The 27,013-nt window shown below is 39.6% G+C and overlaps 1 protein-coding gene and 1 pseudogene across 1 annotated transcript in view; both read right to left on the reverse strand.

Annotated features, from left to right (window-relative positions):
- Window positions 1-27,013, reverse strand: part of LOC128666939 (prolyl hydroxylase EGLN2) — a 75,611-nt gene that overhangs the window by 4,882 nt on the left and 43,716 nt on the right. Inside the window, exon 5 of the mRNA XM_053721760.1 lies at window positions 1,057-1,124. Within this exon, the coding sequence (XP_053577735.1) occupies window positions 1,057-1,124 (68 nt within the window). The remainder of the gene's footprint in view (window positions 1-1,056; window positions 1,125-27,013) is intronic.
- On the reverse strand, window positions 24,819-26,260 carry LOC128666938 (actin-binding protein WASF1-like; annotated as a pseudogene).

Consider the following 27,013-nt stretch of genomic DNA (forward strand, 5'->3'; position numbering starts at 1 on the left):
TAGAGATAGATAGGACAGACACAACTGTTAGACAGACAGATAGATATATAGATAGATAGATAGATAGATAGAGATAGATAGGACAGACACAACTGTTAGACAGACAGATAGATAGATAGATAGATAGATAGATAGATAGAGATAGATAGGACAGACACAACTGTTAGACAGACAGATAGATAGATAGATAGATAGATAGATAGATAGAGATAGATAGGACAGACACAACTGTTAGACAGACAGATAGATAGATAGATAGATAGATAGATAGATAGAGATAGATAGGACAGACACAACTGTTAGACAGACAGATAGATAGATAGATAGATAGATAGATAGATAGATAGATAGATAGATAGATAGAGATAGATAGGACAGACACAACTGTTAGACAGACAGATAGATAGATAGATAGATAGATAGATAGATAGATAGATAGATAGATAGAGATAGATAGATAGGACAGACACAACTGTTAGACAGACAGATAGATAGATAGATAGATAGATAGATAGATAGATAGATAGAGATAGATAGGACAGACACAACTGTTAGACAGACAGATAGATAGGTAAGATAGACAGACAAAAAGCATTTAAATATGTCAGATTTTTTTTGTTTTGTTTAAGTAGTTTTTTTTAATTTAACTGAAACTAGTGCTGCGGTATCAGTGGTGTAATTCCACATTGGCTGATAAGACCAAGTCCCCTGATTCTATCGGAGGAAAGGGCCATGACAAGAAAACATTGGTTTATTAAGGATAGGAACTTGCATTTAAAGAAGAAAAAACAATGTAATACAGTTTGAGATGCGCTGCTTTAGATCATGAAACAAAAATGTATAAGATGTATAGGGTTGTATGTTAATAGTTAAAAAAAAAATGTATTTTATAATTGAATTGTTTAGGGTTGCCAGCTGTTCTACACAAAACTAGACACCTCTCAACTCTAATTGTTAAATGTTAAAAACTGAAAGACAATATATATAAAAATATAAATTAAAAAAATCAACCAATCAAAAGGAAGAATACAAAAGTGTTTTTTTTTTTTTTCTTACCCAATCGGTATTTATCTTTGGCCTCTGCTCGTTCTTTTGCATCAAAATACCAAACGGTTATGGCGTACCTGTGGGAAGAATGAGACAAAAAATGTATAACATGAGTATTTTCCTTGAAGGCTACAGACTTCACACGTACACTGAACCCTTGTTCTCATTATTAAATAAATACAATAGACAAAAATGCAATAAGCATGCTATGTTAATATCACTGCATTCATGTCGATTTACTCAACTCCCCACTACAGCCGACCCGGCTTCCAAAAGCTAGAATCCTATTGGTTACATTAAAATGTCCTCTTCTTACAAACAAATCTTATTTGCAGTACAAATTGTGAGCTCAATCATATATCTTGTATCCATGTATATGTGTAAATATATATATATTAGGGCTGCACAATTAACCGCATATGCGTTTTTAAACCGCGATTAACTGCCGCGATTTAAAAACCGCGAGAGTATGCGATTTTTAAGCCTCGCCCAGAAGTGACATCACTCGCCCCATGTGAACAGGCTTTGGATTGCAACACATGCAGCCGCGACTGAAGAGAAGAGAAGCCGGTTTCTACGTCACAGCTGGGAGCCTGAGCAACCTCCATTGAGATCCGACACAGAGAGAGTGGTAGAGAAGCCGGCGATATGGGAGTGCGACATGTATTAAGTGTCGGGGCCGGTCTTGTACACATCTGGTAGTGAGTTTACCCACCAGCTAGCACCTTTGCCTATAAGGTTTAGCAGCCCTACTAGGCTAGAAGAGGCCACAGACTGGGGCGCCGTAGGGATTATTACTATGGTAGAGGACCGTGAATGTTAAATGTGGGATCAGATAGAGTCGTGTCTATCTGCGATATAACTGTTGTTACTTGCCCAGTTAGGTGCAAGGTGAACTTAGAGTGGTTTCTCCTTCTGGAGTCATTTGCTGAACTCTTGTATCTACATTTAGGCTTGATATATTTTTATTTTGAATCACCATAGAACTGGTTGTCTTTCTGTGGCAGTTCTATTATTTTTAATATTGTTATTGCTTATTTACTTTTCTGATCCCTCACATACAGGCTGTCAGGAGTATATTAAATTATGTATCTATATACACTTTTATTTAGGTAATTTGAATATATATATATATATATATATATATATATATATATATATATATATATAATTTTTTGCACTTATGTTTTATTTAAACTAGTTTTGTTGTGTGTATTTTAATGCTCTCAGCCTGTATTGGTCAATGAGAAACATGTACATTAAGATTCTGTAGTGTTAAATAAATGTTTTAATGAAAAATAAAGGTGTTATAGTAATTTATAAGGAAATCGCAATTAAATCGCTATCGCAGTTTTTTTTATAAAAAAAACGCGATTTATTTTTTTCCCCCATATACCGTCTAGCCCTAACATATATATATAAATATATATATAGAGAGAGAGAGAGAGAGAGAGAAAGTCCAGCACTCACTTACAAGCTCTCAGCTAAGATTTAAAAGCAAAAATGGAAAGGTTAGTTACCTCGTCTGGCCAAATGGGACAAGCCCAGGTACCACGTCAAGGTCCTTTCCAAACCTGGGACCCTAAAACAGCCACACAATGCAAGCTCTCAAATCCAAACAAACTGGGAACAAGGGAAGGGTGCACAGGCTTATGTAATCACCCCAGACATATACAAAACACATAAGGGGACTGCACTCTCATACCGGACCGGGTACACATCCCATGACCCTGCACATGCTCAGCCCTGGGTGCTCACCGGCACTCACAGGAAGCTGTGCTGTCCCCAGAGTCACAGGCAGTAAACCCCAGACAGGTCTGGGTGCAAGAACCATAGGGAAAATAACAAAACAAATTAATACAACACACAGAGTAAGTCCAGCACTCACTTACAAGCTCTCAGCTAAGATTTAAAAGCAAAAATGGAAAGGTTAGTTACCGCATCTGGCCAAATGGGACAAGCCCAGGTACCACATCAAGATCCTTTCCAATACCTGAGACCCTAAAACAGCCACACAATGCATGCTCGCAAATCCAAACAAACTGGGAACAAGGGAATGGTACACAGGCTTATGTAATCACCCTAGACATATACAAAACACGGAAGGGGACTGCACTCTCATACCGGACCGGGTACACATCGTATGACCCTGCAACATGCTCAGCCCTGGGTGCTCACCGGCACTCACAGGAAGCTGTGCTGTCCCCAGAGTCACAGGCAGTTAACCCCAGACAGGTCTGGGTGCAAGAACCATAGGGAAAATTACAAAACAAATTAATACAACACACAGAGAAAGTCCAGTACTCACTTACAAGCTCTCAGCTAAGATTTAAAGCAAAAATGGAAAGATTAGTTACCGCATCTGGCCAAATGGGAAAAGCTCAGGTACCACGTCAAGGTCCTTTCCAAACCTGGGACCCTAAAACAGCCACACAATGCAAGCTCTCAAATCCGAAAACACTGGGAACAAGGGAAGGGTGCACATGCTTATGTAATAACCCTAGACATATACAAAACACGGAAGGGGACTGCACTCTCATACCGGACCGGGTACACATCCCATGACCCTGAAACATGCTCAGCCCTGGGTGCTCACCGGCACTCACAGGAAGCTGTGCTGTCCCCAGAGTCACAGGCAGTTAACCCCAGACAGGTCTGGGTGCAAGAACCATAGGGAAAATTACAAAACAAATTAATACAAGACACAGAGAAAGTCCAGCACTCACTTACAAGCTTTCAGCTAAGATTTAAAAGCTTTTAAATCTTAGCTGAGAGCTATTATGCTATTGTTCGTTTCCACGTTGAGCGCTTCTCTCTTTTTATTTATGCAAATTGACATTTTGGGAAGACTGCCTAAGTCAGTGCCAGTGGCACCCAGGGCTGAGCATGTTGCAGGGTCATAGGATGTGTACCTGGTCCGGTATGAGAGTGCAGTTCCCTTCCGTGTTTTGTATATGTCTAGGGTGATTACATAAGCCTGTGCACCCTTCCCTTGTTCCCAGTTTGTTTGGAATTGAAAACTTGCATTGTGTGGCTGTTTTAGGGTCCCAGGTATTGGAAAGGACCTTGACGAGGTACCTGGGCTTGTCCCATTTGGCCAGACGAGGTAACTAACCTTTCCATTTTTGCTTTTAAATCTTAGCTGAGAGCTTGTAAGTGAGTGTTGGGTTTTCTCTGTGTGTTGTATTAATTTGTTTTGTAATTTTCCCTATGGTTCTTGCACCCAGACATGACTGGGGTTAACTGCATGTGACTCTGGGGACAGCACAGCTTCCTGTGAGTGCCAGTGGCACCCAGGGCTGAGCATGTTGCAGGGTCATGGGATGTGTACCCGGTCCGGTATGAGAGTGCAGTTCCCTTCCGTGTTTTATATATATATATATATATGTTTATGTGTGTATGTATAAGGTTGGTATTCAAACCTCCGGGCACCAAAGTGCCCAGACCGTATGGCCAGTCAGCGCAAAATGTCGTGCCACGGGTTGGTCAGACCCCTTGTTTTTTATAGCCAGTCGAATGGCTGCACGATGATTGGCCATACGGGTGCGCAAGTCATCGATAGTCTTCCCAACATAGAATACGGTTGCTGACTTGAGATACGTGATCATAGATCACATTCCACCCCCAACTAGGGGGGGCGATAGAGATAGACTCCTGTTGCAGTGCGAGTCCAGGTGGATCTTCAATCTGGGCACTTTGGTGCCCGGAGGTTTGAATACCAACCTGGACTGGCACTGTTATTTGTGATAATATAAGTCTAGGGAGTATTATCTTAAAGTTAGTAATAATCTGAATATTGTATTATGATTGCTAGTATAGCCACACGTAGAGGTAGGTTTGATATAAGATTAGGAATTAAGTCCACACCAATTCCCAGCTGTATAAATAGTTAGGTAACTTTGAAATGGTTATTAACACGCATCGTAGGGATGTTAAGTGTTTTAGATATCTAGCTTTTGAAATAGATAGTAGTACGCATTGTTAGGATGTTAAGTGCATTGAGAATATTGCAACAATTGAATAGCTCTGTATTGTAACCATTTGTATTCACATTTTTTGTTTTTAGTGTACACCGCGGCCGGTTGCCATGCCGACGCTCTGGACATGCGCAGTTTTGCGCACAGGACGCCGGGTGACTTCCGGTATCGCGGTGATAGTCGGTGGAGGGTTTAAAAGAATTGAGGTATGTACACAATTGTAAAGTCTGAGGACGAGGTTAAAATCCTCGAAACGTCACTTTGTTAAAATAAAGCTGTGATTGCTTTAAAGTGTTAAGTCCTGGTGAGTGCTCTCATTTTTTTGGATATTTGTGAAGGCACACTGTGGCATTGGATGCACCCTGGGCAGTTGTACAGTGGAGTGAGTGCAGAGTTCATTTGGGATTTTTATATATATATATATATATATATATATATATATATATATATATATATATATATATAGATATATATATATATATATATAGATATATATATATATATATATATATACACACAGTGGGCGCAATCCGATATACGGCGCAGGTTTCGGCGCAAGCGTGGAAACCTGCGCCGCCCGTAGTTTCAGCTCGCAACTCAAGCTATCCCATATACGGCGCCGGCATTTGCTAAAGTGCCGTAAGTCGGACAAACTAGCGATGTCCAGAAATCTGCGTAAGTACAAATTTCTGGAGTCGCCAGTGACTTACGGCACTTTAGAAACTGCCGCCGCCTACAAAACCTTACTAAAGTATTAAATCTCCCGTACTGTCTAACACGCCTCCCAAAAATAACCCGACACGTATACCCCTTTATCCGCAATCCCCCCTCTCACTCCTAATAATAAATATATTAACCCCTAAACCGCCGCTCCCGGAACCCGCCGCCAGCTACATATGTTTTACCCCCTAATCTGACCCCCCTACACCGCCGCCAGCTACATTAAATGTTTTACCCCCTAATGTGACCCCCCTACACCGCCGCTAGCTACATTAAAATTATTACCCCCTAATGTGAGCCCCCTACCCCGCCGCCACCTATTTAAACTATATTAACCCCTAATGTGAGCCCCCTACTTACACTATATTAACCCCTAATCTGACCCCCCTAGCACCGCCGCCACCTATATTAAATTTTTTAAGCCCTAAAATACTAAAATTTCCCTACCCTAAACTAAATTACAAATAGCCCTGAAAAGGGCCTTTTGCAGGGCATTGTCCCAAAGTAACCAGCTCTATTACCAGCCCTTAAAAGGGCCTTTTGCGGGGCATTGTCCCAAAGTAATCAGCTCTTTTACCTGTAACCTAATCCCCCTACACCACCGCCACCTATATTAAATGTATTAACCCCTAATCTAATCCCCCTACACCGCCGCAACCTATATTAAATATATTAACCCCTAATCTTACCCCCCCTACACTGCCGCCAACTATATTAACTATATTAACCCTAATTATATTAGGGTTAATATATTAACCCTATCTAACTCTAACACCCCTAACTTAATTATTATTAAAATAAATCTAAATAATATTAATAATATTAACTAAATTATTCCTATTTAAAAATAAATACTTACCTATAAAATAAACCCTAAGATAGCTACAATATAATTAATAATTACATTGTAGCTATTTTAGGGTTTATATTTATTTTACAGGTAACTTGGTACTTATTTTAACTAGGTACAATAGCTATTAAATAGTTAATAACTATTTAATAGCTACCTAGTTAAAATAATTACCAAATTACCTGTAAAATAAATCCTAACCTAAGTTACAAATACACCTACACTATCAATAAATTAATTAAACTACAAATATCTAAACTAAAATACAATTAAATACACTAAACTAAATTACAAAAAAAAACAAAAACACTAAATTACAAAAAAATTAAAAAAAGATTACAAGAATTTTAAGCTAATTACACCTAATCTAAGACCCCTAATAAAATAATAAAGCCCCCCAAAATAAAAAAATTCCCTACCCTATTCTAAAGTACAAAGTAATCAGCTCTTTTACCAGCCCTTAAAAGGGCTTTTTGCGGGGCATTGCCCCAAAGAAATCAGCTCTTTTACCTTTAAAGAAAAATAGAATACCCCCCCAACATTACAACCCACCACCCACATACCCCTATTCTAACTCACCCAAACCCCCCTTAAAAAAAAACCCAAACCCCCCTTAAAAAAAAAACCTATCACTAACCCCCTGAAGATCTCCCTACCTTGAGTCATCTTTACCCAGCCGAGCCAAAGTCTTTATCCAATCCGGGCGATGTCTTCATCCAAGCGGCAAAGAAGAGGTCCTCCATCCGGGTGAAGTCTTGATCCAAGCGGCAAAGAAGAGGTCTTTCATCCGGGCGATGTCTTCCTCCAATCGGCATCTTCTATCTTCTTTCTTCCGGCTCCATCTTCAGACCTCCGACGCGGAACATCCAGCTGGCCCGACGGACTAACGACGAATGAAGGTTCCTTTAAATGACGTCATCCAAGATGGCGTCCCTCGAATTCCAATTGGCTGATAGGATTCTATCAGCCAATCGGAATTCGGGTAGGAAAAATCTGATAGGCTGATTGAATCAGCCAATCGGATTGAACTCGCATTCTATTGGCTGTTCCGATCAGCCAATAGAATTGAACTTCATTCCGATTGGCTGATTCAATCAGCCAATCGGATTTTTCCTACCTTAATTCCGATTGGCTGATAGGATTCTATCAGCCAATCGGAATTAAGGTAGGAAAAATCCGATTGGCTGATTGAATCAGCCAATCGGATTGAAGTTCAATCCGATTGGCTGATTGGATCAGCCAATCGGATTGAGCTCGCATTCTATTGGCTGATCGGAACAGCCAATAGAATGCGAGCTCAATCCGATTGGCTGATTCAATCAGCCTATCAGATTTTTCCTACCTTAATTCCGATTGGCTGATAGAATCCTATCAGCCAATCAGAATTCGAGGGACGTCATCTTGGATGACATCATTTAAAGGAACCTTCATTCGTCATTAGTCCGTCGGGCCAGCTGGATGTTCCGCGTAGAGGTCTGAAGATGGAGCCGGAAGAAAGAAGATAGAAGATGCCGCTTGGAGGAAGACATTGCCCGGGTTGCAGATCTCTTCTTTGCCGCTTGGATGAAGACATCGCCCGGATGGAAAAACTCTTCTTTGCCGTTTGGATGAAGACATCGCCCGGATGGAGGACCACATCGCCCGGATTGGATGAAAACTTCGGCTCGGCTGGGTGAAGACGACTCAAGGTAGGGAGATCTTCAGGGGGTTAGTGATAGGTTTTTTTAAGGGGGGTTTGGGTGGGTTAGAATAGGGGTATGTGGGTGGTGGGTTGTAATGTTGGGGGGTATTCTATTTTTTTTTAAAGGTAAAAGAGCTGATTACTTTGGGGCAATGCACCGCAAAAAGCCCTTTTAAGGGCTGGTAAAAGAGCTGATTACTTTGTACTTTAGAATAGGGTAGGGAATTTTTTATTTTGGGGGGCTTTACTATTTTATTAGGGGGCTTAGATTATGTGTAATTAGCTTAAAATTCTTGTAATCTTTTTTTTATTTTTTGTAATTTAGTGTTTGTTTTTTTGTAATTTAGTTTAGTGTATTTAATTATATTTTAGTTTAGATAATTGTAGTTTATTTAATAAATTTATTGATAGTGTATTTGTAACTTAGGTTAAGATTTATTTTACAGGTAAATTGGTAATTATTTGAACTAGGTAGCTATTAAATAGTTATTAACTATTTAATAGCTATTGTACCTAGTTAAAATAAATACCAAGTTATCTGTAAAATAAATATAAACCCTAAAATAGCTACAATGTAATTATTAATTATATTGTAGCTATCTTAAGGTTTATTTTATAGGTAAGTATTTAGTTTTAAATAGGAATATTTTAGATAATAAGATTAATTTTATTTAGATTTATTGCAATAATAATTAAGTTAGGGGTGTTAGGGTTAATATAGTTAATATATATAATATAAAAACTATATTAATTATTAACTATATTAATAATATATATAATATAATAACTATATTAACCCTAATATAATTAGGGTTATTATAGTTAATATAGGTGGCGGCGGTGTAGGGGGGTCAGATTAGGGGTTAATATATTTAATATAGGTGGCTGCGGTGTAGGGGGATTAGATTAGGGGTTAATCATTTTAATATAGGTGGCGGCGGGGTAGGGGGCTCACATTAGGGGGTAATAATTTTAATATAGATGGAGGCGGTGAAGGGGGATCACATTAGGGGGATAGACATTTAATGTAGGCGGCGGCGTGGTCCGGGAGCGGCGGTTTAGGGGTTAAACACTTTATTAGGGAGGCGGCGGGGGATCGCGGTTGACAGGTAGATAGACATTGCGCATGCGTTAGGTGTTAGGTTTTATTTTGCAGCCAGTTTAGGGAATTACGGGGCTCCAATACTCAACGTAAGGCTTACTACGCCTGCATTTTGTGGCGAGGTGAAAATGGAGTAAGATTTCTCCATTTTCGCCACATAAGTCCTTACGCTGTATATTGGATACCAAACTGCGCGGGTTTGGTATATCTGTCTATGGGCCAAAAAACTACAGCCGAAGGCAGAAATATATGAGCATAACTTCTAGGTTACGTCGTATATAGGATACCAAACCCACGCAAAATTTGGCCTTACCGGCTTTTGCGGGCGACGATTTATATCGGATCGCGGCCAGTATTTATATAAAATCAGCAAGAATCCAGGCAGACACTCACTGGATTTTTCAACCGCAATCACACTTTAATTTTGAACAATAACTCCCCTTCCTCAGACAAAACTGCAACAGAACAAGTGGTGAAATATACACATATAGCCCCTCCCCTTTTTAAAAAAAAACCTGCCAAGTAGCAACCACTGAGCCACAAAATAGTAAAATAATGTGTCTAAGTATTATATTGTAAAACATCCATGGTGTTTGCACACATACTGTGAAAAAAACAGTGACAACGTATTTAGAGGGATACGAATCAAATAAAACCGCTAGCAATAGAACATCATATCTTAAATGTAGCCATTCAAATATCAAATTGAGAAGATATTCCCACATTTTGTCCACAATAGGCTAGTAACAGTAAGCTAAACACATGGTTATATTATACAGCTCTAACCCCAGCACCCTGGTAGTTGGGACTTTAAAGGGACAGTATACACTCATTTTCATATAACTGCATGTAATAGACACTACTATAAAGAATAAGATGCACAGATACTGATATAAAAATCCAGTATAAAACTGTTTAAAAACTTACTTAGAAGCTGTCAGTTTGGCTCTGTTGAAAAGGTAGCTGGAAAGCCCACTGCAAGTGGCAAATAAGATACTCCCCCCCCCCCTCCCCCTTCTTTTGCATATGAAAAGACCCTTTACACAAACAAACAGGAGCAAGCTGGAGAAGGTAGCTGACCGTATTCACATAAAACTTTGGGGCTTGGTTAGGAGTCTGAAAATCAGAGCAATATTATTTAAAAATAAGCAAAACTATACATTTATTTTAAAATAAAACTTTATGGGCTTTATATAAATAGATCATCTACAAAACATTTATGCAAAGAAAAAATGAGTGTATAATGTCCCTTTAAGTGAGAGTGCACATCTCTGGATTTATTTTATATATATGTGTGTGTGTGTATATATATATATATATATATATATATATATATATATGTATATATATATTTGTATATGTATATATTTGTCCGTAGTCATGTCTATCTGTATATGCAGAGAGACTGCCTTTATACAAGTAAACAGGTGTAAAACAATTACACAGGTGCAAATCAACTGCACATTAATTGTACAACAGCGCCATCTAATGCTGACAATTTTTATAACATTCAAAGATGGTTTTTCTTATCTTAAGCAAGCACTGCGTACAATGTGTATTGACAAAATTTCAAAAAGGCACAGTTAAAACATACAGTCCCTATGCATATAATTAAAAAATGAGAAGCTACATTTGCATTATCAAAAACAATCATAATAAGACAGAATCCAGTGGTAATCCTAGTAGCAGAATAGCAACCATCATATATACAAAAATGCAGGTACAAAAGATATAAACAGCGCAAGGATATATACAGATAGCCCAAAAATATATTGATGTATGTAATTTGTGCAAACATTCTGAATACCTTATATGTCAATTTTAAATTTTTAAATTTTGAATTTTTAACCTGTATGGGCAATCTTAATCATTTATATCAGATAGAGTGTTTACCTAAAGAGAGACCAATCAAAATCTTTATTTAGACCCTTAGGTTTCAAAGTTTGTAGTTTGTTAATCCAAAACATTTCCCTGACCTTAAGGAGAAATTCTCTGTCTCCACCCCTCCTAGGGATATCTACTCTTTCTATAATTTGGAAGCGTAATTGGCTGATGTTATGTTTCAATAAAATGTGACGATACAGGGGCATCCTTATTTTGACATCTTATATTGGATTTATGTTGTGTAATCCGCTCTCTGGCCTCCCTACAGGACTCTCCAATGTAATAAAAACCACACGGACATTTAATAAGATATACTATAAACTTGGACCTACATGTTAATATATAAATATATATATATATATATATATATATATATATATATATATATATATACACAGTATATATAGTATATATGATGGTTGCTATTCTGCTACTAGGATTACCTCTGGATTCTGTCTTATTATGATTGTTTTTGATAATGCAAATGTAGCTTTCTGTTTTTTAATTATATGCATAGGGACTGTATGTATATGTTTTAACTGTGCCTTTTTGAAATGTTGTCAATACACTTTTGTACGCAGTGCTTGCTTAAGATAAGAAATACCATCTTTCAATGTTATAAAAATTGTCAGCATTAGATGGCGCTGTTGTACAATTAATGTGCAGTTGATTTGCACATATGTATTTGTTTTACACCTGTTTACTTATATAAAGGCAGCCTCTCTGCATACACAGATAGACATGACTAAGGACCTAATGCAGGTCTGAAACGTTGTTTGTTTTGTGGACCATGGCACAATAAAGGTCATTTTACTTTAAACTGCAAAGGTTGGAGCACCCTTTCTTTTGGAGTTTCACTTGATGTGGATGAGGTGGCTGCTTTCTGGCTCCTGTGCCTAATTGTTTTGGCTGCTGTTCCCTACCTTTTGCTTATGTAAATAGGAGGCAATAGCGCTAAATAATCTCACAGTGGGGGAAGTATGAGGGAGAGGGAGATTTTGTATGTGAAATAGCTGCTTGTGTTTATTCAATCCCCCAGCCATAATTAGCATTTCAATAACATAAATAACATTAGCTACTTTGCTTGCAGGCTCAGTCCATTGTTATGGACATGTCCTAGGTGATGGTTTTAATGAGAAAAACATGAAGAACCAATGTCCAATACATTTAATACTCTGCAGTAGGTATAACAAGTGATTTGGACCACATTACGGTGAAACCATTTTTTTTTTTATGATTATATTTTATTAAAGTTTTTTAAACAAAATATTACAACGGAGTATACGGCATAAGTAAAACGAAAAGAAAAAAAGGAAACAATAATATGACTTATGTGTAAACATATTACATTACATGTTTAGTAAAATACATCTCTTCTTGTTGGTAATTACGGTGACAATTACAATATATCACATAGGCTGACATTGGTATAAAACTACTACAGAGAGCTTTAGGGTTATATGCAATTACAGTAGGAATAGGTGGGGTTCTCTTTTTCTTCAACCTCTTGGGTTTAAATTCCTAAGTAAGGTGAAACAAATTGTATAGTACAGTGTCCCTTAAATATTATATATAAACAAATGTAAACATAGCCAACAGAAGAAATTACACTCTTAGGTAGGAGAGATAAGTAATAAAAACTTACTTTTCAATTGTTCTCTCTAAGTATTGGTCTTTGGAATACAAACAAGATAAGAGAGCATGTGTGTATAGAAAGTGATGAAATAAGGCAATCTGATTTCCCTGTAGGTTCAGACTATTTTAATGGGTGGTGGTGTCAAAGAACAAAAACATATATTTCAAACACAAAATAAACATAATGGAGCAATTTCTCATACACTTGGTTTAAATATAGATGGCCATTAAGCAACTATTTAAAATGCTGGACATATGATGAAGTTGACATGAAAATGACAATATTTTAAAATTCTGCTGATGTGCCCATTTTTCATGTACCCCGTTCCTCAGCTAATCCAGTCTCTAATCGTTTCAGTCATTTCCCACCCCTGATAATGGCAGGTGATCACGATTAATATGACAATCACTTGACAGTTACAGTATACAGACATAAAACCCCTTATATGGGTGATAGGTTGTCACTCATTCAAATTAGGTCTATTATATTTCTGTTGTGAGGGGGTTATAAAGACCTCTCAATAGTAAAATAGAACAAATGCTGAGAGGCATTTGTCATTGTTATGAAAATTAACTGACAACTTTTATGGCACTGGACCACACATTTTAAAGATAAGGACTGTTGTTTTCAAATAAGAGGTCTTAAATGGACATTATACACTAGATTTTTCTTTGCATAAATGTTTTTTAAAGTATATATTTTTTTTATTTTTTTTTAAACAAAAATGTATTACATCAAACTGTTTTCAATAGTTATATAAGCTAAACAGATAGTTTAGTCAGTTTTCACATTAATATTTTTTATTTTCATTATATTATACAGTACAGGCAAAACACATAAATTATGCTTACCTGATAATTTCCTTTTCTTCAGATGGAAAGAGTCCACAGCTGCATTCATTACTTTTTGGGAAATAAGAACCTGCCACCAGGAAGAGGCAAAGACACCCCAGCTAAAGGCTTAAATACTCCTCCCACTCCCCTCATCCCCCAGTCATTCTGCAAAGGAACAGTAGAAGAAATATCAGGGTGAAAGGTGCCAGAAGAATATAAGGACCCCCACATAAAATTACAGGTGGGGAGCTGTGGACTCATTACTTTAAGGAAAACAATACGCAAGCTATAGAGGACACTGAATGCCAAGATGGGAGGGTACAATACTGAAGGCACCAGGCCTGAACTACTGAACCACTACCCATAAAAAACCCTGCTTCGTCTGAAGCTGAGAAAATTTTAAGAGGAAAAGCCCCAATGACACTGACTCACAGTTAGTCCAGAAGCCAAACTATAGACTGCAAACGGACTCGACTGAGCCAACAGTCCACCAGGAGACACCGTCGCCTAACAAACGGTCCCCCACCGCTCATCTCCACAAATGAAGGTGACATCAGCCGAAAACCCCCAAGGGAACAGGGCAAAGGAGAACCAAGCAAACCGAAAGGTCCCCTAATACAAAAAAAAAACACCTCCACGAGTGAGGCCAGCTCACAGAGACCCAAAGGGGCCCAAACAGGGAAAGGAGGCCTCACCTATACCAAGCGAAACCCGGGATAAGAACGGACACAGAGACAGAACAGACGTCTCTCCAACATCCTGCAAGCACGGCATGCAACTGAAGAGGCAAAGTCCTCCCCATATCTGACCATAGAATACCAAAGTATTCGACCATGAAAAAGTGTGTAATACACCCAGGTGAAAAACCACCGAGTTTGAGAACACAGAGTCCATAACAGGACGACACAGAGGGTACTTGCGAGGAAGAAGAAGCAGTCAAGCTAGAAACAGACCGCAAAAGCAACCCCCAGACAGAGGACATGCTCCAAGCAACCTAAGTCACTGGACCTACACACAGGTCCCTAAAAAGGGGAACACAAAACCTCAATTGAGGCCGACCGAGTAGGAGAGTATACCCTCAGAACCTGAAGGAAGAGTAAACCCTATTCTAATCAATGGAGCAAGTTGAAAGGAAACTCTATACCCTAGAAGACTAAGCTAACAGGATAGACTCAACAAAGCTCACACATCCAGAGGAGACTGCAACACGAAAGCAGTGCCTTAGACCGCTCGGCCATTCTGACCTGCAGACTCACACCCAGCTGGACCAACCCAGCCTCAGGGATCCAAGACAGGGGAACAAAAGAATCCTGAAACAGGTACAGGAACGAGCGTAAGGATAGCACAGCCATCCCCACAGAGTACAACCCGACTCTGAAAACAGACAACAAGGCCATAGACCTAAGGATCTATCAAGTAAAGGCCCAACAAGTCTGCTTGGAGCCAGCAAGACCCCAGGGGGAACCAATCCCACCTTTCCCCCTCCCATCCAGGAGAAGCCCCAAGCAAGGACTCTATCTCCATAGGGAGGAGGATATCCCCTAAAGAAAAGGGATGATGCCGGAAGGGCAACAACTGTTCTCAAGGCCTGAAGTCACCGGCTAATGGGAAGATAAATTCCCAACACAGATGTCCTAGAAAAGGATCCTCCTACAAGTAGCTTGCCAAGCAGAGGGACAGCCAACCCATTCACCTGCAGAGCAGGGAATCCACAGAAACACTGGCAAGCTGACCAGGGGAATGCAACCCTAAGACGCACCAGAAATTGGACATCCAACGCCAGCAGCTGGGTATGAACCAGCCACCCTTGAGGCTCAAGCCACACAGCTAACCACCAGATGACATGGCCTACTCTGTGGCAAAGAGTAAAAAATACTCCGAAAACCTGGCCAATCATGACCAGGTTAGGTAGATGGAGCAAGAACATAGCCCAAGTTCCCACTACCGTGGAACACCCCGACCAGCCCTGAGATCCAAGATTCCAAAACCACCCAAGACTGGGTCAGGAAAAAGGCCAAGTGAAGCTTCAGCAACCGGAAATCTCAGTGAGAAAAACAGGTCCAGGCAGCTAATAGTTCAGGCATACCTTACCCTAGAACTAAACACCCCAAATGGACAAAGAGCCAGACACAAGGGTATGGATGTATATCCACAGAATCCGGATAGCAAGAAGAACTCGAAAGCCCCGACCAAAGGAAGGAACCACCCCTAGCTAAAGTCCAACGTTCCAAGGAGCAAGGCTAGAAGTTGTATGAAGATACTTCTCAGAGCCTCAGGACAACCAAGGGATACCTCGAGGCCAAAAAATCCTACTAGCAGGACTAGTCTCACTATCATCACCGCACAAGCAGAGGACACAAGGAAGGGCCAATGAAACTAGTAATTCAGCTAAGGGGGATAGATTTTTAAATGTTCTCAGGGATAACTTCTTGTCACAATTAATAGAGGAGCCAACTAGGAGTAAAGCTATATTGGATTTAGTGCTATCAAACAATACAGATATAATATCAAACATAGAAGTTAAAGAACATTTGGGTAACAGTGATCATAACATGGTCACATTTGAAATCTCTTTTCATAAGCAGTGTTTTAAAGGCTTAACTAAGACTTTTAATTTCAAGAAAGCAAAATTCAACGATTTAAGGAAATCATTATATAGTATAAATTGGGACAATGTATTTTCTAATACAAATACAGAGGATAAATGGATAATATTTAAAAATCTGTTAAATAAAATATACATATCAACAAATACCATATGGTTATAAAAATAAAAAAAACAAAGCAGTTATGGCTAAATAAAAATGTGTTACGAGAAATTAGGAAAAAATGTAGGGCATTTAAATTATTAAAAGAAAATAGTACAGACTCAGCATACAATATTTATAAGGAATGTAACAAAGCATGAAAAAAAGCAATCAAATTAGCCAAAATTGAAAATGAAAAATTAATTGCCAAGGATTCTAAGTCTAACCCTAAAAGGTTCTTTAAGTACATAAATAGCAAAAAATCTAAGAAGGATAATATAGGTACATTAAAATGCGTGGAGGGTAGCATGATAAATAATGACAGGGAGAAAGCTGAGGTACTAAACCAGTTTTTTTCTTCGGTATACACAAGAGAGGAACCATTGAATGATACTTTGGAACAGAATAGAACATTCCAGTCCATACCACTAACTGGGTTTTGTTTAGAGGATATCAGGAAAAAACTGGAAAATATTAAGGTAAATAAAACTCCAGGCCCAGATGGAATACAACCAAGGGTGTTAAGGGAACTTAGCACTGTTATAGACAAACCTTTACTCTTAATTTTTCAAGACTCATTATCCTCAGGCATGGTACCCCAGGATTGGCGTAAAGCTGATGTGGTGCCACTCTTCAAAAAGAGAAGCAGGGATGATCCAGGAAGCTATAGACCAGTTAGTCTGACATCAATAGTGGGGAAGATATTTGAAGGGATTATAAGGGATTATATTGATGAGCATATTCGTGTAAACAAGATTATGAGTTCTAATCAGCATGGCTTTAGGAGAAATAGATCATGTCAAACTAATCTAATTAGATTCTACGAGGAAGTAAGTAAAAAATATAGATAAAGGGGAATCAGTTGATGTGATATACTTAGATTTTGCAAAGGCATTTGATACAGTGCCACATGAGAGATTAATGCACAAAATTAAGGGACTGGGAATAGCTGAAAATGTTAGCTCATGTCTAAATAACTGGATAAAAGATAGGGAGCAACGAGTAGTAGTAAATGGATCATACTCAGATTGGACAAAGGTAATCAGTGGCGTCCCCCAGGGATCAGTACTGGGCCCTGTTCTTTTTAATATTTTTATAAATTACTTGGAGCAAGGATTAAATAGCGACATCTCTATTTTTGCAGATTATACTAAATTAAATAAGGTCATTAGGTCAGAGCAGGACGAACTCTCTTTACAAAGGGATTTGCTAAAATTAGAACTATGGGCAAGTGAATGGAAAATGAGATTTAATACGGAAAAATGCAAGGTTCTACATTTTGGAAGTAAAAATAAGCAGGCTACGTATTTTTTAAATGGGACAAGACTTAGCCAAACACAGGAGGAAAGGGATTTGGGAGTAGTAATAGATAACAAGCTAAAGATGAGTGCACAATGCAGGGCAGCGGCTTCAAAGGCTAATAAGATACTAGCATGTATTAAAAGAGGTATTGATTCAAGGGAGGAAAGCATAATTCTGTCATTATATAAAGCCCTGGTAAGACCTCACCTTGAGTTTGGAGTGCAGTTCTGGGGACCGATTGCTAAAAAAGATATTGCAGAACTAGAAAAAGTTCAGAGGAGGGCCACAAAGCTAATAAGGGGATTGGAGAAATTAACCTATGAGGAGAGGCTAGCCAAACTGGGTCTGTTCTCTTTAGAAAAAAGGCGCTTGAGAGGTGACATGATTACTTTATATAAATATATTCAAGGCCCATATACAGAGATGGCAGAAGCTCTGTTTATTCCAAGAAAATTGTTTCTGACAAGAGGTCATAATTTAAGGTTGGAGGAAAGGAGATTTAATCTCCTGCAACTAAACGTTTTTTCACTGTAAGAGCAATAAAATTGTGGAACTCATTACCAAAGGAGGTAGTGAATGCCAATACCATTGATACATTTAAAAATAGTCTGGATAAATTTCTGTATATAAACAAAATTCATGGATATGATTGCTAGTATTAAATGGGTCACATTTTAATGGGGTTATTTAATCTTAACTGGAGCTTTTTGTAAGTATTTTAGATTTGTATAGGTTGAACTCGATGGACTTCAGTCTTTTTTCAACCTTATCTACTATGTTACTATGTTACTATGTTAAGCCTACCCAGCTCTGGAAAACCCCGAGCTAAACAAAGTCCCTGCAGGGAACAACCATCGACCGCAAACACAGATCCTTAAAAAGATCCACTCAACAGGAGACAATGGAAAAAAACAAAGGTCTCTTATAATTCAGACAGACAGTACACATCAAAAAGTAAGAGCTGCATCTAGACACACTATAAACAGCTAACGCGTACACCTGCAAGGTGTCAAGAGCTGCAACTGGTTTCCAACTGCAAACCTTCCGCATGCTAGACATCTATCCTGTACAAGCTGTTGGATCAAGCCCAAAAGGACAAATCCAGAGGCCTAAAAATGAAGGCCAAACCGCTCAATTGCAGTAAGGGGCATTAAGCCCACCACCCCTCCACCACATGGGGGAGGAAAACTCTAAGTTCTGATGAAAGCAGATGTCAGATAAGAGTAACGCAGCGGAAAACTCCCCTGCCCGGCCATCTATGACTGAAGGCTATAAGGACTGAAACAATCCTTCCCACCTCACGGACCCACAGGTCCTCTTGAATGCTTAGTTGAACATGAAAAACAATGATAAACTGAGCACTCTGCGCTTCTACCGAATCAGCCGAGCAGAACAGTGCCACGTGTCTGAACAGCCGCAAGACTGAAAGAACCTGACAGGACCAGCCTGCACCTAGGGTCCCAACTGGCAAGCTGCATAAATTCTCCCTCATAGGGGAAAAAACAGAAAACAGACATTTTTAACATAGGAATAATATGTCCAAAACAACTTCCAAAGAAGTAATAAAGAGTATCAATCCCAGAAGGTTCCCGAAGGAAAACAAAAACAAATAAAAGACATCCCATCGGATATAAATAATATATAAGGCAACCTGGAGGTTAACGCCCAAAAAGACACAGGCCTACCTGCAGGACCAGCCAAACGGAGCCCTATCCTTCAAAACTGGGAAAAATCTCAAACAAATAACAATCAGAAGATTACTTCATCTCCACATGTCTAATGAGGTGCACCAATCGAATTAGCAGACAGAAAATCCCAGTATCTGGTAACGATAGGGTCATTCAATAACTGAAAAACATGTCTGAGCAATATGCGAAAGCGTGCAATCCTGTAACAAAAGGCACAACATTTAGGGACAGTTACACCCGCAGGGAACTGTAGAGGCCCTCCCTAAGGCAGAAGGCCCAGGACAATAGGGCACAAGCACATTCTCAAAAAAATGTCTGGACTCTACAGACAATCGCCAACATTATGTGAAGGTGAAAACGTGCTGCAACCTCCGGGGGAAACACGCCACCCTGCATGGAGGAATCAGAAACTGGGTCACCCGCATGTGTAGAAGTATGAATTGGTAGGAAACTCGCCTCTCGGAGGACAGGACCCCCAGAGGTGGATGGCTCAGCATTGCCTTGATTCCCCGAGCCTGAGGAACCAGGCGCTCTGAAATGGCATACGGAACAAAACTGGTTGACAGGTGTCAACGAGGCCAATCCGGATTCGTCACCGGACACAGAATCTGAATCTTAAATCAAAATAGTCTCAGTATCAAAATCCTCCGTGAATCTAAAATTAGCACAGTCTCAGCATCAGAATCCTCCATAACTGGATAGAGGAAATTTTAATATGGACTAAAGTAGTTAAAACAAAAACGGCACCTGACACCCCCAATAGCTGGGGCACTCACTACCTCCTATGACCAGACCCCTGTGGACTAGAAAATTTCCTTCGCCACACGATCGGGAATGCGGAAATGAAAAACGGAACGTAACAACGCCCAAACACAAGGTGAAACATACAGTCCAAAAAAGCCCGCCCAACCAAAAGGCGCGTCACTTCCAAAGGCCTCAATGTTCCAAGCCACAAGCCCATAAACATCACACATAAGCAGGATGAATCACATAACAAACATGATTATAAACCCCCCTGTTCAATAACCCCCCTCAGGAAATATTAACCCTCGATTCCAAGATACTAAAAGAGACTCACTCAATGAGACCCTTATGATAAGTTAGACCGGCAAGGTGGTAGCCTCTTGGGAAAACATTCACATTACAGTACATTGATGAATAAAGTAAAATGAAATGATCTTACCGGAATCTACGCCGTGGAAAAGGAACACAGCCTTTCAAGTGTGCCGAATAGTAGCATCGCCTCCGCCATCGACTTGAGAGAAGAAAGCAGGCAGAGGAGCAAAGTTCGACAAGGCAGATTGCTTGTGGAGCTGTTAATCTGAGTTGGGATAGTTTCGCGGAAAGACTCTCCCTGCATCTCCGGACTCTAACTTTCATCCAGGCCCTCACTGAAAGACTGACAGGATTACTTAAAACTCCTGTCCCATGCCGAAAGGTACTACCCTCCATAAGAGACAAAAAATCTGACACTTCTCTGCCAACCTCCTGGGACGAAAGGCAAAGAATGACTGGGGGATGAGGGGAGTGGGAGGAGTATTTAAGCCTTTGGCTGGGTTGTCTTTGCCTCCTCCTGGTGGCCAGGTTCTTATTTCCCAAAAGTAATGAAAGCAGCTGTGGACTCTTTCAATTTAAGAAGAAAATAGTACTGTACATAATGTTTATAAAAAAAAACAAAAAACCTCAGCATTCAAATAAGGTCATTATAAAAAAAGTGTTTAACCCCTTAATGACCACAGCACTTTTCCATTTTCTGTCCGTTTGGGACCAAGGCTATTTTTACATTTTTGTGGTGTTTGTGTTTAGCTGTAATTTTCCTCTTACTCATTTACTGTACCCACACATATTATATACCGTTTTTCTCGCCATTAAATGGACTTTCAAAATATACCATTATTTTCATCATATCTTATAATTTACTATAAAAAATATTATAAAATATGAGGAAAAAATGGAAAAAAAACACACTTTTTCTAACTTTGACCCCCAAAATCTGTTACACATCTACAACCACCAAAAAACACCCATGCTAAATAGTTTCTAAATTTTGTCCTGAGTTTAGAAATACCCAATGTTTACATGTTCTTTGCTTTTTTTGCAAGTTATAGGGCCATAAATACAAGTAGCACTTTGCCATTTCCAAACCACTTTTTTTCAAAATTAGCGCTAGTTACATTGGGACACTAATATCTTTCAGGAATCTCTGAATATCCATTGACATGTATATATTTTTTTTTAGAAGACATCCCAAAGTATTGATCTAGGCCCATTTTGGTATATTTCATGCCACCATTTCACCGCCAAATGCGATCAAATAAAAAAAATTGTTCACTTTTTCACAAATTTTTTCACAAACTTTAGGTTTCTCACTGAAATTATTTACAAACAACTCATGAAATTATGGAATAAATGGTTGTAAATGCTTCTCTGGGATCCCCTTTGTTCATAAATAGCAGACATATATGGCTTTGGCTTTGCTTTTTGGTAATTAGAAGGCTGCTAAATGCCACTGCGCACCAACCGTGTATTATGCCCAGCAGTGAATGGGTTAATTAGGGAGCATGTAGGGAGCTTCTAGGGTTAATTTTAGCTCTAGTGTAGTGTAGTAGACAACCCCAAGTATTGATCTAGGCCCATTTTGGTATATTTCATGCCACTATTTCACCGCCAAAAGCAATCAAATAAAAAAAAATTGTTCACTTTTTCAAACTTTAGGTTTTTCACTAAAATTATTTACAAACAGCTTGTGCAATTATGGCACAAATGGTTTTAAATGCTTCTCTGGGATCCCCTTTGTTCATAAATAGCAGACATATATGGCTTTGGCGTTGCTTTTTGGTAATTATAAGGCCGCTAAATGCTGCTGCGCATCACATGTGTATTATGGCCAGCAGTGAAGGGGTTAATTAGGTAGTTTGTAGGGAGCTTGCAGGGTTAATTTTAGCTTTAGTGTAGAGATCAGACTCCCACCTGACACATCCCACCCCCTGATCCCTCCCAAACAGCACTCTTCCCTCCCCCACCCCACAATTGTCCCCGCCATCTTAAGTACTGGCAGAAAGTCTGCCAGTACTAAAATAAAAGGTATAAAAAAAAAAAAAAAATAAATTTTTTAAGCATATTTACATATGCTGCTATGTAGGGTCCCCCCTTAGCCCCCAACCTCCCTGATCCCCCCAAAATAGCTCCCTAACCCTCCCCCTCTGCCTTATTGGGGCCATCTTGGGTACTGGCAGCTGTCTGCCAGTACCCAGTTTGCAAATAAAAATGTTTTTTTTTTATTTTTTACTATTTGTTTCTGTAGTGTAGCTTCCCCCCCCACAGTCCAATACCCCACCAGCCAAACCGATCACCAAAATAAACATATTAACCCCTTTGATCCCCACTTCTAACAAAAAAAATTTCTGTAGCGTAGTGGTTCCCACCCGCTCCCTCCCCGTGCACGCGCCCGCCCGGCCTCCCCGTGCACGTGCGCGCGTCCGTGCGCGTCCCCCCGGTCGTCCCCGCCCCCGCCCCCCTCCGCATCACAAAGGCCATTGATGGCCGCCACCCACCTCCCACACCGGCTCCCACCCACCAACGAACGTAGCCGTTAATGTCCGGTACAGAGAGGGCCACAGAGTGGCTCTCTCTGCACCGGATGGCTACAAATGGTTATTGCAGGATGCCTCGATATCGAGGCATCACTGCAATAACCGGAAAGCAGCTGGAAGCGAGCAGGATCGCTTCCAGCTGCTTTCCAAACCGAGGACGTGCAGGGTACGTTCTCAGGCATTAACTGCCTTTTTTTTTGAGGACGTACCCTGCACGTCCTCGGTCATTAAGGGGTTAAAGGGACATGAAACCCAAAATGTTTCTTTCATGATTCAGATAGAGAATACCATTTTAAACAACTTCAATTTACTTCTATTATTTAATTTGCTTTCTTCTCTTGTTATCCTTTGCTGAAAGCTTTATCTAGCTCAGGAGCAGCAGAGAACCTAGGTTCTAGCTGTTGATTGGTAGATGCATATATATATATATATATATATATATATATATAAATTGTGATTGGCTCACCCATGAGTTCAGTTAGAAACCATTAGTGCATAGCTGCTACTTCAACTAATGATACCAAGAGAATGAAACAAATTAGATAATAGAAATAAATTAGAAAGTTGTTTAAAATTGTATTCTCTATCTGAATCATGAAAGAAAAAAAATGTGGGTTTCATGTCCCTTTAAGACCTAACTTTAAGCAGTGAAATTTGATAGCTAGGTTTATGTTATGAAAACATTATCATATTGCAATAAGGCTCAAATTAGTAGAGCTGCCCTTGGAACTTCAATCTTCAGTCTCCTTTATTAACTTAAAATTTACAAAGTGCACAAGTAAAATACATAAAAATGATTAATACTATAAGCTGACAGCTGCACATCCTTAAAGGGATATTCCAGCCATATTTGGAATCTACATGGATGCATTACAGTTTTGAATATAAGCATAAAAGCTATAGAGGTTTCAAAAGTGTATTTAAGTATGCACTGTGCGCCAGCATTGTAAACACAACACTTGCTCAGAGAACCTACAGTGCATGTACCATCTGGTATTGACTCAATTTGTTAATTGCTCACATGATTACAAGCCCCCCTGGCTATCTGAGCGGCTGCAGTACTTAAAATGCTGGTGCACTGAGAATATCTTGTTATGCTTCACATGCATATGCAGAGAAAAATATTAGCACTAAAACAGTGATATCTTTTTCTAGAAGCATTTTTGCTAATACATGTATATTGGAAATATGTTTCTTTTAAAAGATTTAATTAATCTATGTGCATTAAATTTTTGACCGGAATGTCCCTTTAATACTTAGGGGTAGATTTATTAAGCAGTGGATGTTGCAATCTGCCCCGAAGTTTCTGGCTCGCCGGAAACTGAAGTTAAGAAGCAGGGGACGTAGGTGGCGTACTGCAATCATCCCGATCCGATCGGGATGAATGACACCCCCTGCTAGCGGCCACTTGGCCACAAATGTGCAGTGGGCAGCAATGCACAAGCATTTCACCAGAAATGCTTGTGCAATCTTAAATGACAACAGCATATGCAACAGCGAATCATGTCCGCCCGCCATTTGATAATTCAGCCCCTTAGTGGTAAACCAAAGTCACATTCTCCCAAAATACAAAAAACTAAAAAGCCACTGTACAATGTCAAGATAAGACTTCTAGTTTTACTTTAAACTGTTTTATTCTGGTGATGTAAAGTAATGTAGATACAAAACACTAGAAATTACCAAACATTTTCATATTACAAGCACCACAGCTTAACATCAGCATTCCCATTTGTAGTGCATAGTTATATGCAATGGTTTTCACTCCAGCCATTCCACCTCATAAAACTCAGAATCATCTTCGGAATTGCTGTATTCCACAGCAATGCGCCTTAAAAGTAGCAACAACATTTTCAATGCCTTCATGCTTGGCTTCCTGTTCATGATGCTCTTCCATTTTGAGAAGAATATCTTTTTGTATTGCTTCCAGGAAGACACTTCTAGTATCACTGATGACAGGAAGCGTTGAAGGATGTCTCTTGGGCTCAGGAACAATTTGATATGGTGGAGACGGGGGCATTAAAGGAGCATGAGAACATGGCACAATGGATGCAAAAGGATGTAGACCAGCAGGAGGATGAGAGGTGTAACTGCCACTGGGGAAGATGGCCGCATTCCAGAAGGAGGTAAGGGTGGAGGAGGAGGTGGTCCACCTCCAGGAAGTCCCTGTGATTCAGTCAGAGGAACTGTATGAGGTGAAACATTTTCACATACTTAAGCAGCCCGTTGTGGTACAACAGGGGCCTGCAAGGCAGCAGTGGGGGGTGGAGGTGGTGGGGGGATAGGTGGTGGTGGAGTGGAGGATATCGAGGATCGCAATGCAGAGGCTGAAAGAGCAGATGGAAGAGGTGAAGGAGATAGGTTCACAAACACTAATGTTCTGTCCATGGCTGGAGACTGCGGTCAGTTTTCATTCAATCCTGATGTAGCACTAATAATAGGAGGCACTGCTTTTCTATTTCCGGCTGCATCCATTGGTGGAAGTGGAGGTGGTTCAAGAGGTCTGACTCTCTCTTCAACTCTATTCAAGAGATCATTCATTTGACTGTATGGTAATGCTGCAAGTGAGAAGGGTCCATCTATGTTTTCTCCATAAACTTTAGGCCTGGGTTCCAAACTGTTGGGCAGGCCCATTAACAATTTACATATGCTTATGTAGACGTTCTACAACATATTTGGCAAGTTCTGGACCCAGGGCTAACTTCTTCCACTAACATCGCCTGTCATGAGGTGCCTGGGGCACCTTTTCAGGCGTATGTGGACAATCTATATTCTTTTGCTTTTGTTTTCTTTTTTCTATCCTTTTATCCTTTGTATCATGCAACATCTTTTATTTCCATAAATCAAAGAAGTAAGATGGATTTGGGTAGAATTTCAAACCTTCTTTCTCATTATCTCTGTAAGGGGTTAGAAAATTAAGAGGGGGAGGATGTTCACACAATTCTTATGTTTCATGAAGAGGAATTGACCATGTCTTTCAATCAAACAACAGCTGATCCTGAATTTTGGAACTTCAATTTTTCCCTGAAGGAAAAGATGTGGGCTTACAGCTCTCCAAAAATGTTTTCTGCATATCTACTCAGACTACTTAGTTGTCAAATTATAGTTGCCAAAAAAATATTTGTTACGCATTCCAGTTCATTCTTGATGCCCATTGGGAAAGCAGCGTGACAAAAGTGCCTATTTCGCTTTACAAGAGGCATCCTTGGTCAAAGAAGGACAGCACCCTCAGGTAGCAGAACTGGATAAATGAATGAATGAATGAATGAAGCAATGTGCCCACAGCCTCTAAGCTGGGAGCATTCAATGTCCGCCAAAGAGCATCCTTGCTCCATTTTTCTGGGCAATCACGTAATTCTTTTTACTGCTGCAACACTTTATGGACTCATCCCCATCGTGGCCTAGCGATCCATTGTCACGGAACGTGCAGGGAACAATGACAACAAGCAACTGAGATGGGAACCGGGGGCGTCCGACTGCCAGTTTTACTCATTTTTAAATAACATTGTGCTGATTGTCTGACTCCTTAACCAAGCCCCAAAGTTTTGGATGTATAAGATGCCTACAGATTCCTGCTAGATCCTGTTTGCTTAATGGGTCTTTTCATATGCAGGGGAGGGGGGGGAGTGTCTGCTTTTCCTGCTTTCTCTGTCCCTTTCACTGGGTGTCTCAGCCTAACCTCATCAACAGTGCTAAACTGGGAGCTTCTAAGTACGTTTTTAAAAGGTTTTATACTGGATTTTTAAAGTAGTATCTGTGCATATTCTTCTTTATAGTAGTGTCTATTACATGCAATTATATGAAAGTTGGTGTATAATGCCGCCATGTTGAAATCTGGCTTTCACATCATTCCGGTGCTAATGTGTTTGCTCATGATACCTGCAGTGTAACCTAGGTTACATAACGGCGGCACCCATAATTAAAGGGTGGTGCATAATTGTTTAATGTCCCTTTAA

This window comes from Bombina bombina, chromosome 7 (assembly GCF_027579735.1).
Source record: "Bombina bombina isolate aBomBom1 chromosome 7, aBomBom1.pri, whole genome shotgun sequence".
NCBI lineage: Eukaryota > Metazoa > Chordata > Amphibia > Anura > Bombinatoridae > Bombina > Bombina bombina.